The 17,109-nt window shown below is 47.7% G+C and overlaps 1 protein-coding gene across 1 annotated transcript; it reads left to right on the plus strand.

Annotated features, from left to right (window-relative positions):
* Positions 1 to 13,702: 13,702 nt before the first annotated feature.
* ADO (2-aminoethanethiol dioxygenase) lies at positions 13,703 to 17,054 on the plus strand. Its single transcript, XM_075934889.1, has one exon. The coding sequence runs from the start codon at positions 13,800 to 13,802 to the stop codon at positions 14,526 to 14,528; it is 729 nt and encodes a 242-aa protein (XP_075791004.1). The 5' UTR covers positions 13,703 to 13,799; the 3' UTR covers positions 14,529 to 17,054.
* Positions 17,055 to 17,109: the final 55 nt, after the last annotated feature.

Raw genomic sequence — 17,109 nt, forward strand, 5'->3', positions numbered from 1 at the left:
CCGGAAGCAGTGCCGGCAGGGCATCAGAGGAGGACTTAGAGCGTGGAGATGCTGTCTCAGGCTAGCCAAGGGTTGTGCTTAAAAGGACCCGACCCCCACCCCGGACAGACAGTTCTCAGGGGTGCCCTGCTTGCAAAGCAGTCCTGGCTTGGATTGCCCGGAGTACCCACACTGGGCACATCACAGCACTCGGCCATCAGACCAGCCACACTTGCCGCAGGCTGCCACCCGAGGGGTGTCAATCGGGGGGCTGCAGGAGAGCTTCCACCCCAAGGAGCCTGCAGAGCCACCCCAGTCCTCCCCATCGGGGGCTTGTACCCCATTCCTCCCTCACCTCCTTCCACTTACCCCTCCCTAGCCCCCCTTCCTGATGTACTAAATAAAGGACAATTGTGTTCAAAAATAGAAACTCTCTTTATTGAACAAAACTCGGGGAGACTGGGAAAAGGAGGTGGGAGAGGGGAAGAGAGAGGGTGGAAGAGGGGAGGGCAACTACAATGATGAGGGGTTTGGAACAGGGCCCATATGAAGAGAGGCTAACGAGACTGGGACTTTTCACCTTAGAAAAGAGGAGACGGAGGGGGGACAGGATAGAGGTCTCTAAAAGCATGAGTGGGGTGGAGAGGGTGCATAAAGAAAAGTTCTTCATTAGTTCCCATAATAGAAGGACTAGAGGACACCAAAGGAAAGGCATGGGTAGCAGGCTTCAAACTAGTAACGGAAAGTTGTTCTTCACAAAGCAAAGAGTCAACCTGTGGAACTCCTTGCTGCAGGAGGCTGTGAAGGCTAGAACTAGAACAGAGTTTAAAGAGAAGTGAGATCAAGTCATGGAGGTTGGGTCCATGGAGTGGTAGTAGCCAGGGAGTAGGAGTGGTGTCCCTGCCCAAAGTTTGTGGAAGGCTGGGGAGGGATGGCACGAGACAAATGGCTTGGTCACTGTCTTTGGTCCATCCCCTCCAAGGTCCCTAGGGTTGGCTGCTGTCGGCAGACAGGCTACTGGGCTAGATGGACCTTTGGTCTGACCCAGTACGGCCATTGTAAGCTCAGGGTTCAGGGTCGGGGGTCTCAGTGGACCACCTTGATTTTCATGCACACCTGCTCCTGGGTGGCCAGGCTGGCAGCTCTCCTGCCCTACACGGCCACTTTCCTGTGCCTAGTGCGGAGGTCGTGGACGAGGTCCACGATGTCCGCACTAGCCCAGGCGGGTGCCCGCCTCTTGCGGTCCCGGGTAAGCTCCCGGGAACCGCCAGCCTGGTCCCGGGAAGAGGGGGAGGGCTGGGGGCATCGGGTGGCTGGCTCGAGCCGTGCCAGGTGCAGGGTCTGCTGGCTGGGTGCTGGCAGGCTTGCACCTGGCACGGGCACCGTAGCTAGCCCATGCCCCTTTAAGGGGTCTGGGGCCAGGAGGGGGGCATACGAGTTTCCCTGGTGTTGGCCAGAGTGGCCACCAGGGAAAGCTGGGGAGGGCTAGCCTCCCACTAGTTCGAATTAAGGGGCTACACACCCCTTAATTCGAACTAGTAAGTTCGAACTAGGCTTAGTCCTCGTAAAATGAGGTTTACCTAGTTCAAACTAAGCGAATTAAGTTCGAACTAGCGGAGCGCTTGTGTAGCGCCTATCAAAGTTAATTCAAACTAACGTCCGTTAGTTCGAATTAACTTTGTAGTGTAGACATACCCATAGGTATTTATCAATGCAACCAAAGAGTTTCCCTGGTAACTCCCAGTGTTGCCTCTGTAAATATTAATGTCAATGGACACTGTCCCCAGTCACAAGACAGGCTTAATCTCTGTGACATTGGCCCAAGTCAAATGACTGATGGCAGAAAATAAAGATGGGTCTCTAACCAGCATTCCTGTGTCACATTCTTTATTACAAGTAGAATAACCCAATAAGTACAGCATTCATTATTGGGCATTGTGTCATCTTCTACATCAACATTCAGCCAGTAAAAGGTTCCACAATCCTCAAAGTCCAGGAAAAGGAAAAATGTAATAACAGAGCTGATGGCAAGGTGAGAGCTGTGGCAGCAAACTGGAGGCTGCTGCAGCAGCATTAGAGCTAGAACTAGAGGGATGAGAAGAGAACATAGGAGGAGAACCCAGGGCAGTGGCCTGCAGGCAGGAGGTTAAAAAAGACAAAACTTTCGCCTTGAGACCCTGGTATTTAGCCGCCCACAGAGGTAGGGTTGCCAGGTGTCCAGTATTCACCTAAACAGTCCAGTATTTTTGGCTCCTGTCCAGTAAAAAAAATTCAGAGAATACCGGACACCTAAAATGTCGGGTATTTTCTGATTTTTTCCCAGCCAGGAGCTGAAAATGCCGGGCACCTGGCAACCCTACAAACACTCAGCACCTGGCCTCCAGCCCCCATGCTTACCTGGTTCCCCAAGGCTGCCGGCACAACATGGCTGCCGCCCAAAAGACCTAGGGGAAGCAATGCTTTTCCCTGGGTCTTAGTGCTCAACCGTTCCTCTGTTCCTATCCCTGCACTCGCTCATGTTGTTTTCATGATGTTTTATTTTAATTTTTGGATTTGGGGGCAAGGTAGAATTTTTGGAGTCCTTTTTTTTTCTCAACAACTTTGGACTCCCGCCCTCTTCCCCCTCCCCCTCCCCCTTCAACAGAATTTTTTTCTGTTTTTTTTGGGGGTGGGGGTTCGGTATTTTTGTTTCAACCATCTGGCTACCCTACATGGAGGCTGGGTTAGGAACTATTAATTGTAATAGCACAGAGGGCACGTGCACCTTTTATTTATGGCAGCCAAAGAGAGCAACTCTGTTATAGAAAAATAAATGGTGCAACTGTTTCTGGGAACCCAGCAAGTCTACAGCCAGTAGAGCTGAATACTTGAAGCATCTACAATGCTGGCATCCACACTCATGACGCTCCTTGCGGGTTTTCACACTGACAGCCCTCAACACTTGTAGCAACCCCCAACAGCGAGATCAGTTACAGAACTTTCAGTGTCACATTCTTTGCTTCCTTGCGCCTTACGTAGTTGTATTTACATCTACACATAAGGAGGATAACATTTTGACCATTTTGATTTAGCAGCATTTTACACTATACAACATAAACTGTGCAAATGACTACACATAGTGCAAGGCAGCGGAGAATACAGACCCTTGAATATTCACAGAGAACCAGCTCTCCTATAAAGAACCCAACTGTATCATTCTTACACAAAGCTTGCCATGTTGCAATGCAGTGCTTCCTGAAGAGAATTTATACATCTCTCTACTAGATTTTGTGCTAGTATTTCCCCCAACAGAAGATTCTGGCTCGAAGAGGCATATTTTCAAAACTTTGAGTGAGAGATGTAGGTGCCAACTGTTAATGCAATCACAATACTCTGAGGCTATGTCTACACTGGCGTGTTCTCATGCAAAAACTCTTTTGCAGAAGAGTTGTTCTGCAAAAACTCTTCCAGAAGAGAGCGTCTACATTGGCATGTGCTTTTACACAAGAGATGTGCTTCTGTGCAAGAGCATCCATGCCAGTATAGATGCTCTCTTGTGCAAGAAAGCTTTGATGGCCATTTTAACCATAGGGCTTTCTTATGCAAGAAATTCATGTTTCCTGTGTACACTGGCCTCTTCCGGAAAAGCTCTTGTGCAAGAGGGCTTATTCCTGAGCGGGAGCATCAGATTTCTGGTGCAAGAAGCCCTGATTTTATACATTAGACTGTCAGTTTACTTGTGCAAGAACATGCGGCCAGTGTAGACAGGCAGCAAGTTTTTGCACAAGAGTGGCCGCTTTTGCACGAGATCGCGCCATTTTAGACACAGCCATCAATATTAGATACATGAGGCTTGATTCACCTCTTGATTCCACCTTTAAAAAGTGGAAATTAAATCCTAGTAAAGAAAATAGAAAGGAGCACAACCTCTCTCAAATGAAGTGTAAAAATCTTACTAAGGCAGCCAAAAAGAAATTTGAAGAACAGCTAGCCAAAAATTCAAAGAATAATAGCAAATTTTAAGTGCATCAGAAACAGGAGAATCATGGCCTACAGTGACATACATGTATTTCTATAGTGCAGGTTCCTCAAAACAAACAAAGCATACACTCTTTCCCTGATGTGAGTGTTATTGGGAGTAACTGCACTGGGAGACAAATATAAAAGTCAGACTGTAGATGTTGGCAATTGATGAGAACCATGATGCAAATCCTAGAGAGTGTATAATGGCTCCTTTCCTTGGACATGTAGAGCAAAATCTAGTCATGTCATCTGAAGATGAGATTTTGGAAGGTTGGGAGGAAGAGAGCTGCTTTTCCCCCAGTCCACTCACTTAGCAGTTGGACAGTGCTCTCTTTTCAGCATCTGATTTTTCACCATCACAGCCAATTGAGAAAGATAATTTATTCTAGGAAACACATTCAAATTATCCCAGTATTTAGCACCAGGATCTGAGTTGAAAAGATCTTTTGTACATAAAACCTATGTATGTAAATGACTTCTACACATATATTCCTTCTGAATATATCTGGTTTAAATACAGCCTGCAATAAAGAAAGACAAGGGAAAAAACAAAAGTATAGTATTTTTTATTATTATTCACTGTGGGTATGTCTACACTACCCTCCTAGTTCGAACTAGGAGGGTAATGTAGGCATACCGCACTTGCAAATGAAGCCCGGGATTTGAATTTCCCGGGCTTCATTTGCATAAACTGGGTGCCGCCATTTTTAAATCCCTGATCGTTCGAACCCCGTGCAGCGCGGCTACACGGGGCACAAACTAGGTAGTTTGGACTAGGCTTCCTAGTTTGAACTACCGTTACTCCTCGTGGAATGAGGAGTAACGGTAGTTCGGACTAGGAATCCTAGTCCGAACTACCTAGTCCGTGCTGTGTGTAGCTGCGCGGCACGGGGTTCGAATGAGCAGGTATTTAAAAATGGCGGTGCCCAGTTTATGCAAATGAAGCCCGGGAAATTCAAATCCCGGGCTTCATTTGCAAGTGCAGTATGCCTACATTACCCCTCTATTTCGAACTAGTGAGGTATTGTAGACATACCCTGTGTGTTTACTACCATCAATTAAAAGACTAAAAAATATCTCTCGTTATTTTGGTGTCCAGTACATTATAAGATGATGCAATTTAATTAGATGAATTTCCATTTGTTTCTAATTACATTCTCCAAAAACAGTATCTGGACACATTCCTGATGATATTTTGTATTTAGAGGACTTTGTAATAGTCAGGAAGGAGAATATAGGCTTTTTATAGCCTCAAAATTTCATATTACCCTTTCAGAGTAATATTATGCAAGCTTCTCTAATTTTGATAGTTTTATAACTCCTTGACTACATCTGAACACCCAGCAAAAGGAACACTTTACTAACTCTTGAAGGGTATGCTTGTGTTCCTTTTAAGCAAAATGTGATTTAGAGGGTATGTATGCACAAGGAAGCATGCTATGTCTCACCACCCTAGGAATATTCTAGAAAGAGGCTGTCAAGATTATGAGGATTAGCCAGCAGCCTGGGGACTAAGGGGTTAACTACACCTAGCCAGGTGGAGTGGCCAATAGGAATGTAGGTAGGACTTCCAAACTGGGACAAAGGAATTTGGGTTTTTCCTTCCTTTGTCTCTTGAGAGACCTCTGCAGCTACAGAGATAGACAAACATGTCTCTCTCTTTCCAAGAAACAATTCTTCACTGTCTGTAAGTAGTGTAAAGTTTAGATAAATCCGTTAGGTTTCATTGGTTTTTGGTTTGGGTATGGGATCTGCTGTCTGTGCACACTTAAGCAATGTTTTGGCTTTTCTTTGTAACTAAGTTCTAGGCCCATGGAGTTTCTCCATGAGTATATTATTTGTTACTCTTCCATCTAGTTATTATACTTGCATCAAGAATAGTGTGGGAATAATAAAAGTTTTCTCTTTTCTTTTTATTAACCTGGTATTGGTTAATGGTGGTGTCCTGCTTTTTACTTTAGGGGTGAGATTTTCCCAAATGATCTCTCCCCTGGTTTTCTTTATTAATTTGGGTGGTGGCAGCGGAAGTTTTATTCCCAAAATCTAGGTTTTAAGATTTTTGGGGGAAGTTTTATACCAAAGCCTGGTAGATAAGGTTTTGAGGTACACTTGCTGGCCCCCACTTCTGCATTTATCGTGACAGAGTGGGGAAGGAGCCATGACAGAGGCCAAGGGGGAGGGCGAGCTCAACAGGTGGAGTGGAAAGTACAAGTACTGGGGAACAAATATAAGCTGAGTATAAATAATGTAATATGATTGGCCAAATGTTCATGTTATGTAACAGGTTATATAACTCCCATGTGCTATAAAATATCAAGGGGAGGGGCTCCTCTCTCCAGGCAGTCTGGCTGATGTGGAACCAGGGGCTCTCCCTTCGTGCACGTTGAATAAAGATTTGTTGAATTGAATGAAGCATCGATTCCCCCAAACACCTGACTTACTTGGACTTACTGTGGGTACCACAAAATCCCAACACTCTGTAGATGCATGCCACAGTTTTAGGCTGCAAGATTCAAAGCAAAACTTACCCAATGTTCCTGGATCTTGGAAGAACTAATAATTCCTTAACTAAGCATCCAATCCTCTCACTACATACATATCTGCTATCAGCTGTACCTTTGGGGCCATGTACATTTCACAGTAAATTTCTTTCCATATTTTCTTAGCATTTATTATGGCTCTCTCAGGTCACAGGGCTTTTGGTGTTTGCCAGAGAAAACCCTTGCTAGCTTTGCATTAGTTCTGTTCTTTGATTTCAACAGAACATTGATTCCTCATTACAGTGATATATTAACTGTGTGAAATTAAAATCCATTAAATATTGAGTTGGTTGTGCAGATACCCATTTCTTATCAAATGAAAACATTTCTTTAACTTCCTTTTAGACTTTTAGGGTATGTCTAGACTACATGCCTCTGCTGACAGAGGCATGTAAATTAGACATACCGATGTAGACAATGAAGCAGGGATTTAAATATCCCCTGCTTCACTGGAATATAAATGGCCACTGCATTGTGTTGGCTCAGCTGTTTGTCGGCACAAACCAGCAGTCAAAACGGGGATCGGTCAGCAAGGAAAGCCTTTGCCGACTGATCCCTTATGCCTCGTGCAACGAGGTTTACAGGATCGGTTGGCAAAGGCTTTCCTTGCTGACCGATCCCCGTTTTGACTGCTGGTTCGTGCCGACAAACAGCTGATCCAACACAATGCAGCGGCCATTATTATTCCAATGAAGTGGGGGATATTTAAATCCCTGCTTCACTGACTACATCGGTATGTCTAATTTGCATGCCTCTGTCAGCAGAGGCATGTAGTCTAGACATACCCTTACTGTGCTGTAGTAAACTAAACATGATGGGGCTGATTTTCAACAGCGATCAGCTTCCATACAGGCACATATGCAAGGACCAGATTTCCAAGGATGCTCAGCTCTCAGCAGCACTCACTGTAACCCTTGCAGCCAGATTTTCAAAATAAATAAGGACCAAATGTGCTAAGTATTCTTGAAAATATGGTTTATTTTGATGCCTAAATGGAATCTGAGTTCTTCTGAAAATTCAGCCCATTAGGACTGACCCAATGACCTTTACTCGTGAAACCAATCTTTTCTCATGTGAGTAGTCCTGTTGAAATAAAAATCCATTAAGTGATGGGGATAGTCATGAGGAAAGATTAGAATGTCTTTTCCCAGGAAGTAGTTCTCAGGCAAATAATGGCAGTGCTGTGAAAGACTGTTGAACTACACAACTGAGTTCATCTTTACGGCAGCAATGGGGGCAAAGTTACTCTTATTTCTAGAAGTCTTCTGCAACAACTTGTTGAATAGTGCAACAATATTCTCCAGGCTCCAAGCCTTATATCTAAACACCTCATATCTATGATCACCTATGTCATTTGTCCTTCTTTAAAACAAAAAAGACACAGCGCGACCCTTGGGGTATGTCTAGACTACAAGCCTCTTTCAAAAGAGAGCATCTAGACTCCTTAAAGTGGATCGAAAAAGCGATCCGCTTTTTTTTTTAAAAAAAGACTACCTGGACGCTCTGTCGAAAAAAGGGCACCAGGAACCACTTCTGGCAGAGCATGGGGGCAGCATTTACTTCTGGGTGCTGATGCATGCCCATTGCAGAGATGCGTGCTTAAAGGGATCCCCCTGGACAGCCGTTTCTCTGCTGCTATTTCTGGCTTGCTACCTCTTAGAGCAGTGTTTCCCAAATAGTGCTCCGCGGAACCCTGGGGTTCCGCGAAGCGAAACGTAAGGGTTCCGTGAGAACCCGAATGCTCCCCTCCCCCCGCCCATAAAGAGACAGAGGAGCCCGGCGCGTAAAGACGCTGGCTCCTTCCCCGCTCCCCTTTCAGACATCTCCCGCGTCCCCCGCTGCCGCTCTGCTTTTACCACCGGACCTAGCAGCAGCAACAGCTGCTTGTCCCGCTTCTGCCCGATCAGCCCAAGATCCCTCTCCCGCATCCCCCGCTGCCGCTCTGCTTTTACCACCGGACCTAGCAGCAGCAACAGCTGCTTGTCCTGCTTCTGCCCGATCAACCCAAGATCCCTCTCCCGCGTCCCCCGCTGCCGCTCTGCTTTTACCACCGGAAAAAGCAGAGTGGCAGTGGGGGATGCGGGAGAGGGATCTTGGGTTGATCGAGCAGAAGAGGGACAAGCAGCTGTTGCTGCTGCTAGGTCCCTTGGTAAAGGCAGCATGTGTGTGTGTGGAGGGGGGGGGAGTACTATCAGTGAGTGGAACACCGGAACTCCTACTCATTGTGAGATCGGAACAAATCCCCATACACAGTGAGGACACGTGGCTCCTGTGTGTGACTTTAAGAAAGCTCCCGGGAGCTGCCAGCCTGGAAGAGGGGGAGGGCTGGGGGGCATCGGGTGGGTGGCTCGATCCGTGCCAGTTGCAGGATCTGCTGGCTGGGTGCTGGCAGGCTTGCACCTGGCACGGGCACCGTAGCCAGCCCGTGCCCCTTTAAGGAGTCTGGGGCCGGGAGGGGGGCAGACGAGTTTCCCTGGTGTTGGCCAGAGTGGCCACCAGGGAAACCTGGGGAGGGCTAGCCTCCCACTAGTTCGAATTAAGGGGCTAGACACCCCTTAATTCAAACTAGCTAGTTTGAACTAGGCTTAATCCTTGTAAAATGAGGTTTTCCTAGTTCGAACTAAGCGCTCTGCTAGTTCTAACTAAGTTCCCACGGGTTGCAGAGGGACCTGGAGCTGCTTGGACCTCCCAGGGCCCCCAACCCATGCCTGCACCTGGCAGCACTGTCTGCAGGAGCAGTTGATGCCTCGCACCCAATGCAGAGGTAAGATGGCCCTCCCCGGGGTCAGCCATGTGTGGGGCCCCCCCAGGCTGTGATCAGCATGATGCGTCACAGTAGCGCACTATCCGCTTTGCTCCCGCCTCCCCTGCCATGTGTGTTTTGGGACCTCACAGCACTCACCTGATGTTCCCTCCCCGGTGTCTGAAGACGTCTGGGAGGCGTCCTGCGTCTGGGTGAGGGTCACCAATCTCCTAGCATCCTCTTCTTCCTCGTCTTGGAGCTGCTGGTCTTCAGGGATATCGTCCTGGAGCTGCGGCCACTGCTGCACAGTCTCTCCATCCCAGACTCCACAACCTTCTCCAGAGACAGGGGTTCCCCACTCCCCAGGATTCAGTCCAGGTCCTCATAGTAGGCACAGTAATGTGCTGCTTCCCCTGAGCGGGACCTGAGCTCACAGGCCCTCACATATCCCTACCACAGTTCCTTGACCTTGGCAATCACTTGGTCTAGTGTGCCGGGGGGGGGGCTTTCTTGGCAAGGCCATCAGCCATAAATGTCCGCATTCCTCCACCTGGACTGCAGGGCCTACAGACTCCTCCTCGGACAGGAGCTCCAAGAGGGTTTTGATCTTGGGGCCAGACCATGATGGTGCCCAGCGTTTGGTGCCCCTGGCTTGGTCCTGGGATGTGTCCCTGGAAGGGCCAGGAGGGTTTCAGGGGGCTTGTGCCACGACATGGCTCCAAGTGGCCCTATCAAGAGAGTGGAGCAGTCAGGATCCTGCTTAGAGCTGGCTTCCCGCCACAATGATTCTCCTGGCTGCCTGCGCCTTTAAAAGATGGCTACAGACATGAACAATAGAGGTGCAACGACTGTGAAGGAGTGTCCCCCAGGGCTTTATCCTGGAGGCCTCTTTTTTTGAATTACATCACATACACAAATTCAATTCACATGCTACTGGGCTTAATCAAGATTTGGGATGGTGGGGACTTTATCACTGAGGTGCTAACAGCTTTCTGAATGGTATCCTTCCTGCCTTAGCAACCTATCTACTGATTTTGATTTTTATCTGCTTTGGTCTAACACCCATTCTCCAGTAAAAAAAAGGAAGGGGGGTGGAAGACAGACCATCTTTCTCTTACCCCCTCCGCCCCACCTTCCCTTCTCCAATTTATTTCGAGTTTTCATATCCCCTACTCATAACTCCGGTCATCTGAAGAAGTGGGCTGTGCCTATGAAAGCTCATGATACCATCTACATGTTTTGTTAGTCTATAAAGTGCTACCAGACCATTTGTAATATTTATATAGTGTTTTGCAGACTCATAGCAATTTGCAAACATTAAAGGCCAACATCAATTTTATATTACTAAATTTCAAAAATGAATGAAAAAGTCATTTCGGGGACTGTATCTTTTCCTGAGCCCCTTGCCAATATTAATAGATTTACAACGTAGTGACAGATGATGTGGGAATAACTGAAGTACTCAATGCTTTCTTTGCCTTTGTCTTCACAGACAAGGTCAGCTTTCAAACTAATGCACTAGGCAACGCAGTATGTTAAGGAGGTGGACAGCCGTTGGTGGGGAGAGAACAAGTTAATAACTACTGTATTAGAAAAGCTAAACATACACAAGTCCATGGAGCCAGATTTAATGCATCCGAGGGTACTGAGGGAATTGGCAAATGTCATTGCAGAGCCTTTGGCCATTATCTTTGAAAACTCATTGAGTTCAGGAGAGATCCCAAATGATTGGAAAAAGGCAAATGTAGTGCCCATCTGTAAAAAAGGGAAGGAGGACAATCCAGGGAACTATAGACCAGTCAGCCTTACCTCAGTCCCCGGAAAAATCATGGAGGGGATCCTCAAGGAATCCATTTTGAAGTACTTGGAAGAGGGGAAAGTGATCAGGAATAGTCAACATGGATTCACGAAGGGCAAGTCATGCCCGATCAATCTGATTAGCTTCTATGATGAGATAACTGGTTCTGTGGATATGGGGAAGTTGGTGAATGTGATGATATACCTTGACTTTCACAAAGCTTTTGATACGGTCTCTCACAATATTCTTGCCAGCAAGTTAAGGGAGTATGGATTGGATTCTAAAATGGATAGAAATCTGGCTAGACTGTCGGGCCCAACGGGTAGTGATCAACGGCTCGATGTCAGGTTGGCGGTCAATTTCTAGCAAAGTGCCCCAAGGATCTGTTCTAGGACCGGTTTTGTTCAACATCTTTATTAATTACCTGGATGAGGGGATGGATTGCACCCTCAGCAAGTTCGCAGATGACACTAAGCTAGGGGGAGAGGTAGATACACTGAAGGGGAGGGATAGGGTCCAGAGTGACCTGGACAGATTAGAGGGTTGGGCCAAAAGAAATCTGATGAGGTTCAACAAGGATAAATGTAGAGTCCTTCACTTGTTATGGAAGAATCCCAAGCACTGTTACGGGCTGGGGACCGAATGGCTAAGGAACAGTTCTCCAGAAAAGGACCTGGGGATTACAGTGGAAGAGAAGCTGGATATGAATCAACTGTGTGCCCTTGTAGCCAAGAAGGCTAATGGCATATTAGGGTGCATTAGGAGGAGTATTGCCAGCAGATTCAGAAAAGTGATTATTCCCCTTTATTCAGCTCTGGAGAGGCCACATCTGGAGCATTGTGTCCAGGTCTGGGCCCCCCACTATAAAAAGGATGTGGATGCATTGGAGAGGGTCCAGCGGAGGGCAACCAAAATGATTAGGGGCTGGAGCACATGACCTATGAGGAGAGACTGAGCGATTTGGGTTTGTTTAGTTTGCAGAAGAAACGAGTAAGGGGGGATTTGATAGCAGCCTTCAACTTCCTGAAGGGAGGTTCCAAAAAGGATGGAGAGAGGCTGTTCTCAGTAGTGACAGATGGCAGAACAAGGAGCAATCGACTCAAGTTACAGTGGGAGAGGTCTAGGTTGGATATTGGGAAAAACTATTTCACTAGGAGGGTGGTGAAGGGTTACCTAGGGAGGTGGTGGAATCTCCATCCCTAGAGGTTTTTAAGTCTTGGCGTGACAAAGCCCTGTCTGGGTTGATTTAGTTGGGATTGGTCCTGCCTTGGGCAGGGGGCTGGACTTTATGACCTCCTGAGGTCTCTTCCAGCTCTATGATTCTAACTATATTTTCTAAACTTTAAAGAACATTCCACTGACCCCATTATTTTCAGAAAGAATGACATAAACAAAAGGGGAAATGACTAAGGGATCGTTTGTGCAAATACTTACACACCTGAATAAATATTTTAAAATTTTTCAAGTTTTCATCTGTTTATTTGTTTGGGCTCTTGATCCTACACTGTCATCCACAATAGGGTGTGCTATTAGAAATACAGATTGTAATGAAGGACTGGCGACTGACTACCCAGAGACAACAATGCAAATGACTGTACATAAAGTGTTGTGCATTACAATAAGCATATAAATTAAAAAGGGAGAATGTTTGCTCTGTCATCTCTTTAATTTGTAGTCATCTTAATTGTTACATACAACAATATTGGTAAAAAAAAGTTAAGACACAAGTTTGATTTTTCAGTTATTGGTGTCTCTTTAATAAGGTGGGTTTTGAATTTGGAAGTAACTGCACACAAGAAGACCTCTGACGTGGAGTCAACAGACTCTGCACAGGTCCAGGGATATGGTCACATACAATCACCTGCAGCACTGAGAATTTAAGCCTCATAACATCATATCATTAAATAGATGCATTTTGTAAAATGGGAACACAGTACAGGTTAACCCACCTTGGTCCGGCCCCCTCAGGACCTGACCAGTCCCAGATGAGGGATTGTGCTGAACCAGGGGAGATCATTTCTCTACCCCCTGCTGCCACCTTCCCCTCATCCTGCCCACTGGCCTCTCAGCTGGTTCCTCATCTTCTGCTGACCCTGCCAACCCTGCTGAGCAGCCATCCTTGCTGCCTGGCTCTGGGACCTGCAGGGCAGCCACGCGCACAGCACTGGGGATCTATGTCCCGCCAAGCAGCCGTGTGCGCCACGCTGGGGCTCCAGGTCCTGCGCGACTTCCCCTGGCCCTGGCTACAGGCAGCGAACCCCCTTTGAAATGCCCAAGTCTCCTGTATTTCAAAGGCTGAAGCTGCACGTGCTTGCGGGGTCGTAAACGAATCGCTAGCGAACACCCTTCCGCTGCTGAGCAAAAGCCTCTGGGGCAGCTGGCAGCGCACACGCGAGGTCTCGCGGCAGCGGCAACACGGCGTCTGGCGCCGGCTAGGCCGCGGTGGACCGCGCGGCCAATAACCCTCTTTCCGCAGCGGGACACGCACCGGCCCCGCCCCCTGGGAGCTGTAGTTTTTTCACCGCCCTGAAGCCCGCCTCACCTAGCAACGGCCGCCTGCGCACGCGGGCAACTCCCGGCGGCGGGGACAGGCAGAGCCAGACGGGTAGGGACTACAATCCCCATGATGCACCGGGCCGAGCGCGCCGGCGCAGAGGGGCGCGTCCTGTCCCGCGGGGGGAGGGGCACGCGGCGCAGAGCAGGGCCGTGCCGAGCACTTACCTACGCGGTGGCGACCATGCCCCGGGACAACATGGCCTCCCTGATCCAGCGGGTGGCCCGGCAGGCCCGCATCACCTTCCGGGGAGCGGCGCCAGGGCCCGGCTTCGGCGAGAACCTGCACCGACTGCAGCAGCTGCTGAACGAGGTGCGGGCCGAGGACCTGCACCTCGCCCCGCGGGGTCCGGCGGCCGTGCCGGGGGCGGGCTGCTCGCGGGCCGGGGCGGGCGCCGGGGCCGGGGCGGTGCCCCCGGTGAGCTACATGCACATCTGCGAGACGGAGAGCTTCAGCATGGGCGTGTTCCTGCTGCGGAGCGGGGCCTGCATCCCGCTGCACGACCACCCGGGCATGAACGGCATGCTCAAGGTGCTCTACGGCAGCCTGCGCATCGCCTGCCTGGACCCGCTGCCCCCCGCCGCGCCGCCGGGCGCCCGCCGCCGCGCCCTGCTGCGCTCGCGCCAGCTCTACACGCCCGCCTCGCCGCCCTGCCTGCTCTCGCCGCACACCGACAACCTGCACCAGATCGACGCCGTGGACGGGCCCGCCGCCTTCCTCGACATCCTGGCGCCCCCCTACGACCCGGAGCACGGCCGGGACTGCCACTACTACCGCCTGCTGGAGGCGCCCGCCGGCCCCGCCGCCGACCCGCACGCCCTGCCCCGGGAGGTGTGGCTGCTGGAGACCCCGCAGGCGGCGGATTTCTGGTGCGGCGGAGAGCCCTACCCCGGGCCCAAGGTCTCCCCTTGAAGCCGGCGCGGCTCCCTGGGGCCAGGCTGCGCCAGAGCCCTCCGAGAACGGGCGGACCGACTCCCTCTCGCTCTCCCGCGGCACGATCGTGCGGGGCCCACTAGAGTAGAGGCCCCTTCTCCTCCAGCAGGCGACCGAAGTGCTGCCAGCAGCGGGCCGGGGGGATGTGGCTTGTGCCCTGGCTCACTCGAGATGTCGCAGCGGCTGCAGTCGCTGTCCCAAAGCCATAGCCACGATTCCCATTCCAGTCGCCTTCGAAGTAAGGCCAGTGATTACAGCCCCCGTCTGGAGGTGCGGAAGCCGCTGCCCTGCCTCCCCGGAGCAGCTGGATGTGTTGGGCGATTGCTTGTATGCATGTCTTGTGGTGTCATTTTTTTTAGTTCAGCTCCTCAATCCTAGCTTTGAAATCTCTATCTGCTGGAGCTATGGGCTGCACCCTTATAGGGTGGAAAATACTGTTTCTCTGCCAGTGGATAATTGCAGTAGAAGCAGCTTTTTATCACAGACTCTGTCTCCAGAAGCAGCTTTTTATCAGACTCTGTCTCCAGAAAAGCTGATTGCTACTAAGAGTGGGAAAATGATTTGTATATGTCTTCAAATGGCATGTAAAGAGCAGTTTCTGGGGCAGATTGGGAGACCATTTCCCTGTCCAAATCAGCAAGTCAGCAGCCAATTAACTCCCAGGGAATCCAAATCATAACCTTGTGTGATTTTTAGTGTGCCACAGCAGGGCATTTACACAGACTTAGCTGCTTTCTGGTGGCTGAGGTCTCCTACCTCTGGTTTATGAGAGAAAGCAGTATCCAGCCAGTACTACCACTGTTTAAGGTAGACTGTATCTGTAGGAGAACTACCACTAAGATCTCTTTGGGCTTACCGCCTGGCTTTTTGAGTGAAGGTCACTGAACCATTGAGTGGATTTTTTTATCCTTTTCGCTGACGAGAAGACATGGAAGAGTATTGTTCTTAAACTTCCACACAAATGAATATTGCAGTAAATACTTGTATCCAGTCTAACCATTTAGGACCACTGTTTAATTTTTGACATTACTCTTGTATCCTCCCTCATTCCTAAAGTTTAGAGAATACATGCAGTAAGAAACACTTCACTCTTAAGGCATGTTTGTAAGTGCTCTGAAAACTTATGAGATGTAATTTCCAGCCTGACTAGTCTCACATACAGTGTCAAGTCAAACACAGCTTCCCTACTTTTTGGGTAGGGAGTTTATCCACACAACTGAAGGTAACAAACAAGCAGGAGATCTTCTCTGTGTGTTTGGAATTGTCTCTAACATGAGTATCAAAAAGATCTGTACAGACTAGCAAGACGCTGAATAACTTTTGGGCTGAGAAATGCTCATAGAATTAACACTAACCATTATAAGGATTACAGTTAATTATAAATTAAAGTTTGTCACATTATAAAGGGTCACTGTCCGATAAACTACTTTAAAAATTCCTTATGTTACATAAAACAAGATTAAAAGTGAACATTCGTAAAATTCTTTGCTATTTTTGTATGGTTCTTTCATTCATGAAAATAGAACAGTTTCTGATCAATTTCACATGAGCTCTGTGTTTAAGTGGAAGCATTACACACAACTTGGTTTTTTTGTTTCAAACTTCATTGCTATTTAAATGTTTTGTGGAAATTATTCTAGTGGTCCTAAAGCTTATATAAATAAATACAGTCTTTAAATTTGGGGCCATATTTGACCTGTGAGCATTCCTTTAAAGTGAGGTATACATTTTGGTACATAAGAGAACATTAAAGGCTTTTATATGCTTTGTTTTCCCTCTTTATACTATTTTTAAAAATTGCTTTTTCATAATAAACATAGTGTAAAAAAGCAATGAATTATGCTGTGCTGTGGAGTAAGCAGTCTTGAGGTTTAGTTTGCCTATGATAGAGGGTATGACCTTTCTAAAAATGGAGATTTTTTCTACTAATTAAATATGTTTATACTACAAAAAAGATTTTATGTGCCTATATATCTATGGTATACCATTTAGACCCAAATTTGGGTAGCCTTGACTCTCCTGGTCTTGTAGAAGAGACTTGAACAAAAAAAACCTCACTTTAACCACTTAATATTTGACCAACCTGTTCTGGAAGTCTTCCCTTGACAATTTCTTCCTTGCTTTGTGCATGTTAAACACAGATTTGTTTTTCCTGTATAGTTGCTTACATGTGAGTTTTAAAACAATCCTTTTGTGGGTCTATATTCAACAGTACTTCAAGAAGCTTGTTCTTCCCTACAGAAGACTGGATACAATATATTTTAGTACAACACTATTTTCAAATCTGAGTTTTCTGAGAAATGGAAGAAGCTATTTCATGTGATTTGCATTTATTTTTTGGCAGTTCAAACTGCCTGATTTCTATAGCTACCTTACCTGCTTAACTTCTCTGCTCCATACCACTAATGAATACTTTTTTTTCAGAATTCCTTATGGAAAATAGCATGGAGAATCCAAGTAGTTCTGCTGAAAATAAAAACTGCTACAAAGAGAATTTTTATCTAACCTGTTTTAGCGTTTTTGTTTTTCTGTTCCCTTTTTGCCTTCTGTTTTAAACCAC

This window comes from Pelodiscus sinensis, chromosome 8 (genome assembly GCF_049634645.1).
Source record: "Pelodiscus sinensis isolate JC-2024 chromosome 8, ASM4963464v1, whole genome shotgun sequence".
Classification (NCBI taxonomy): domain Eukaryota; kingdom Metazoa; phylum Chordata; order Testudines; family Trionychidae; genus Pelodiscus; species Pelodiscus sinensis.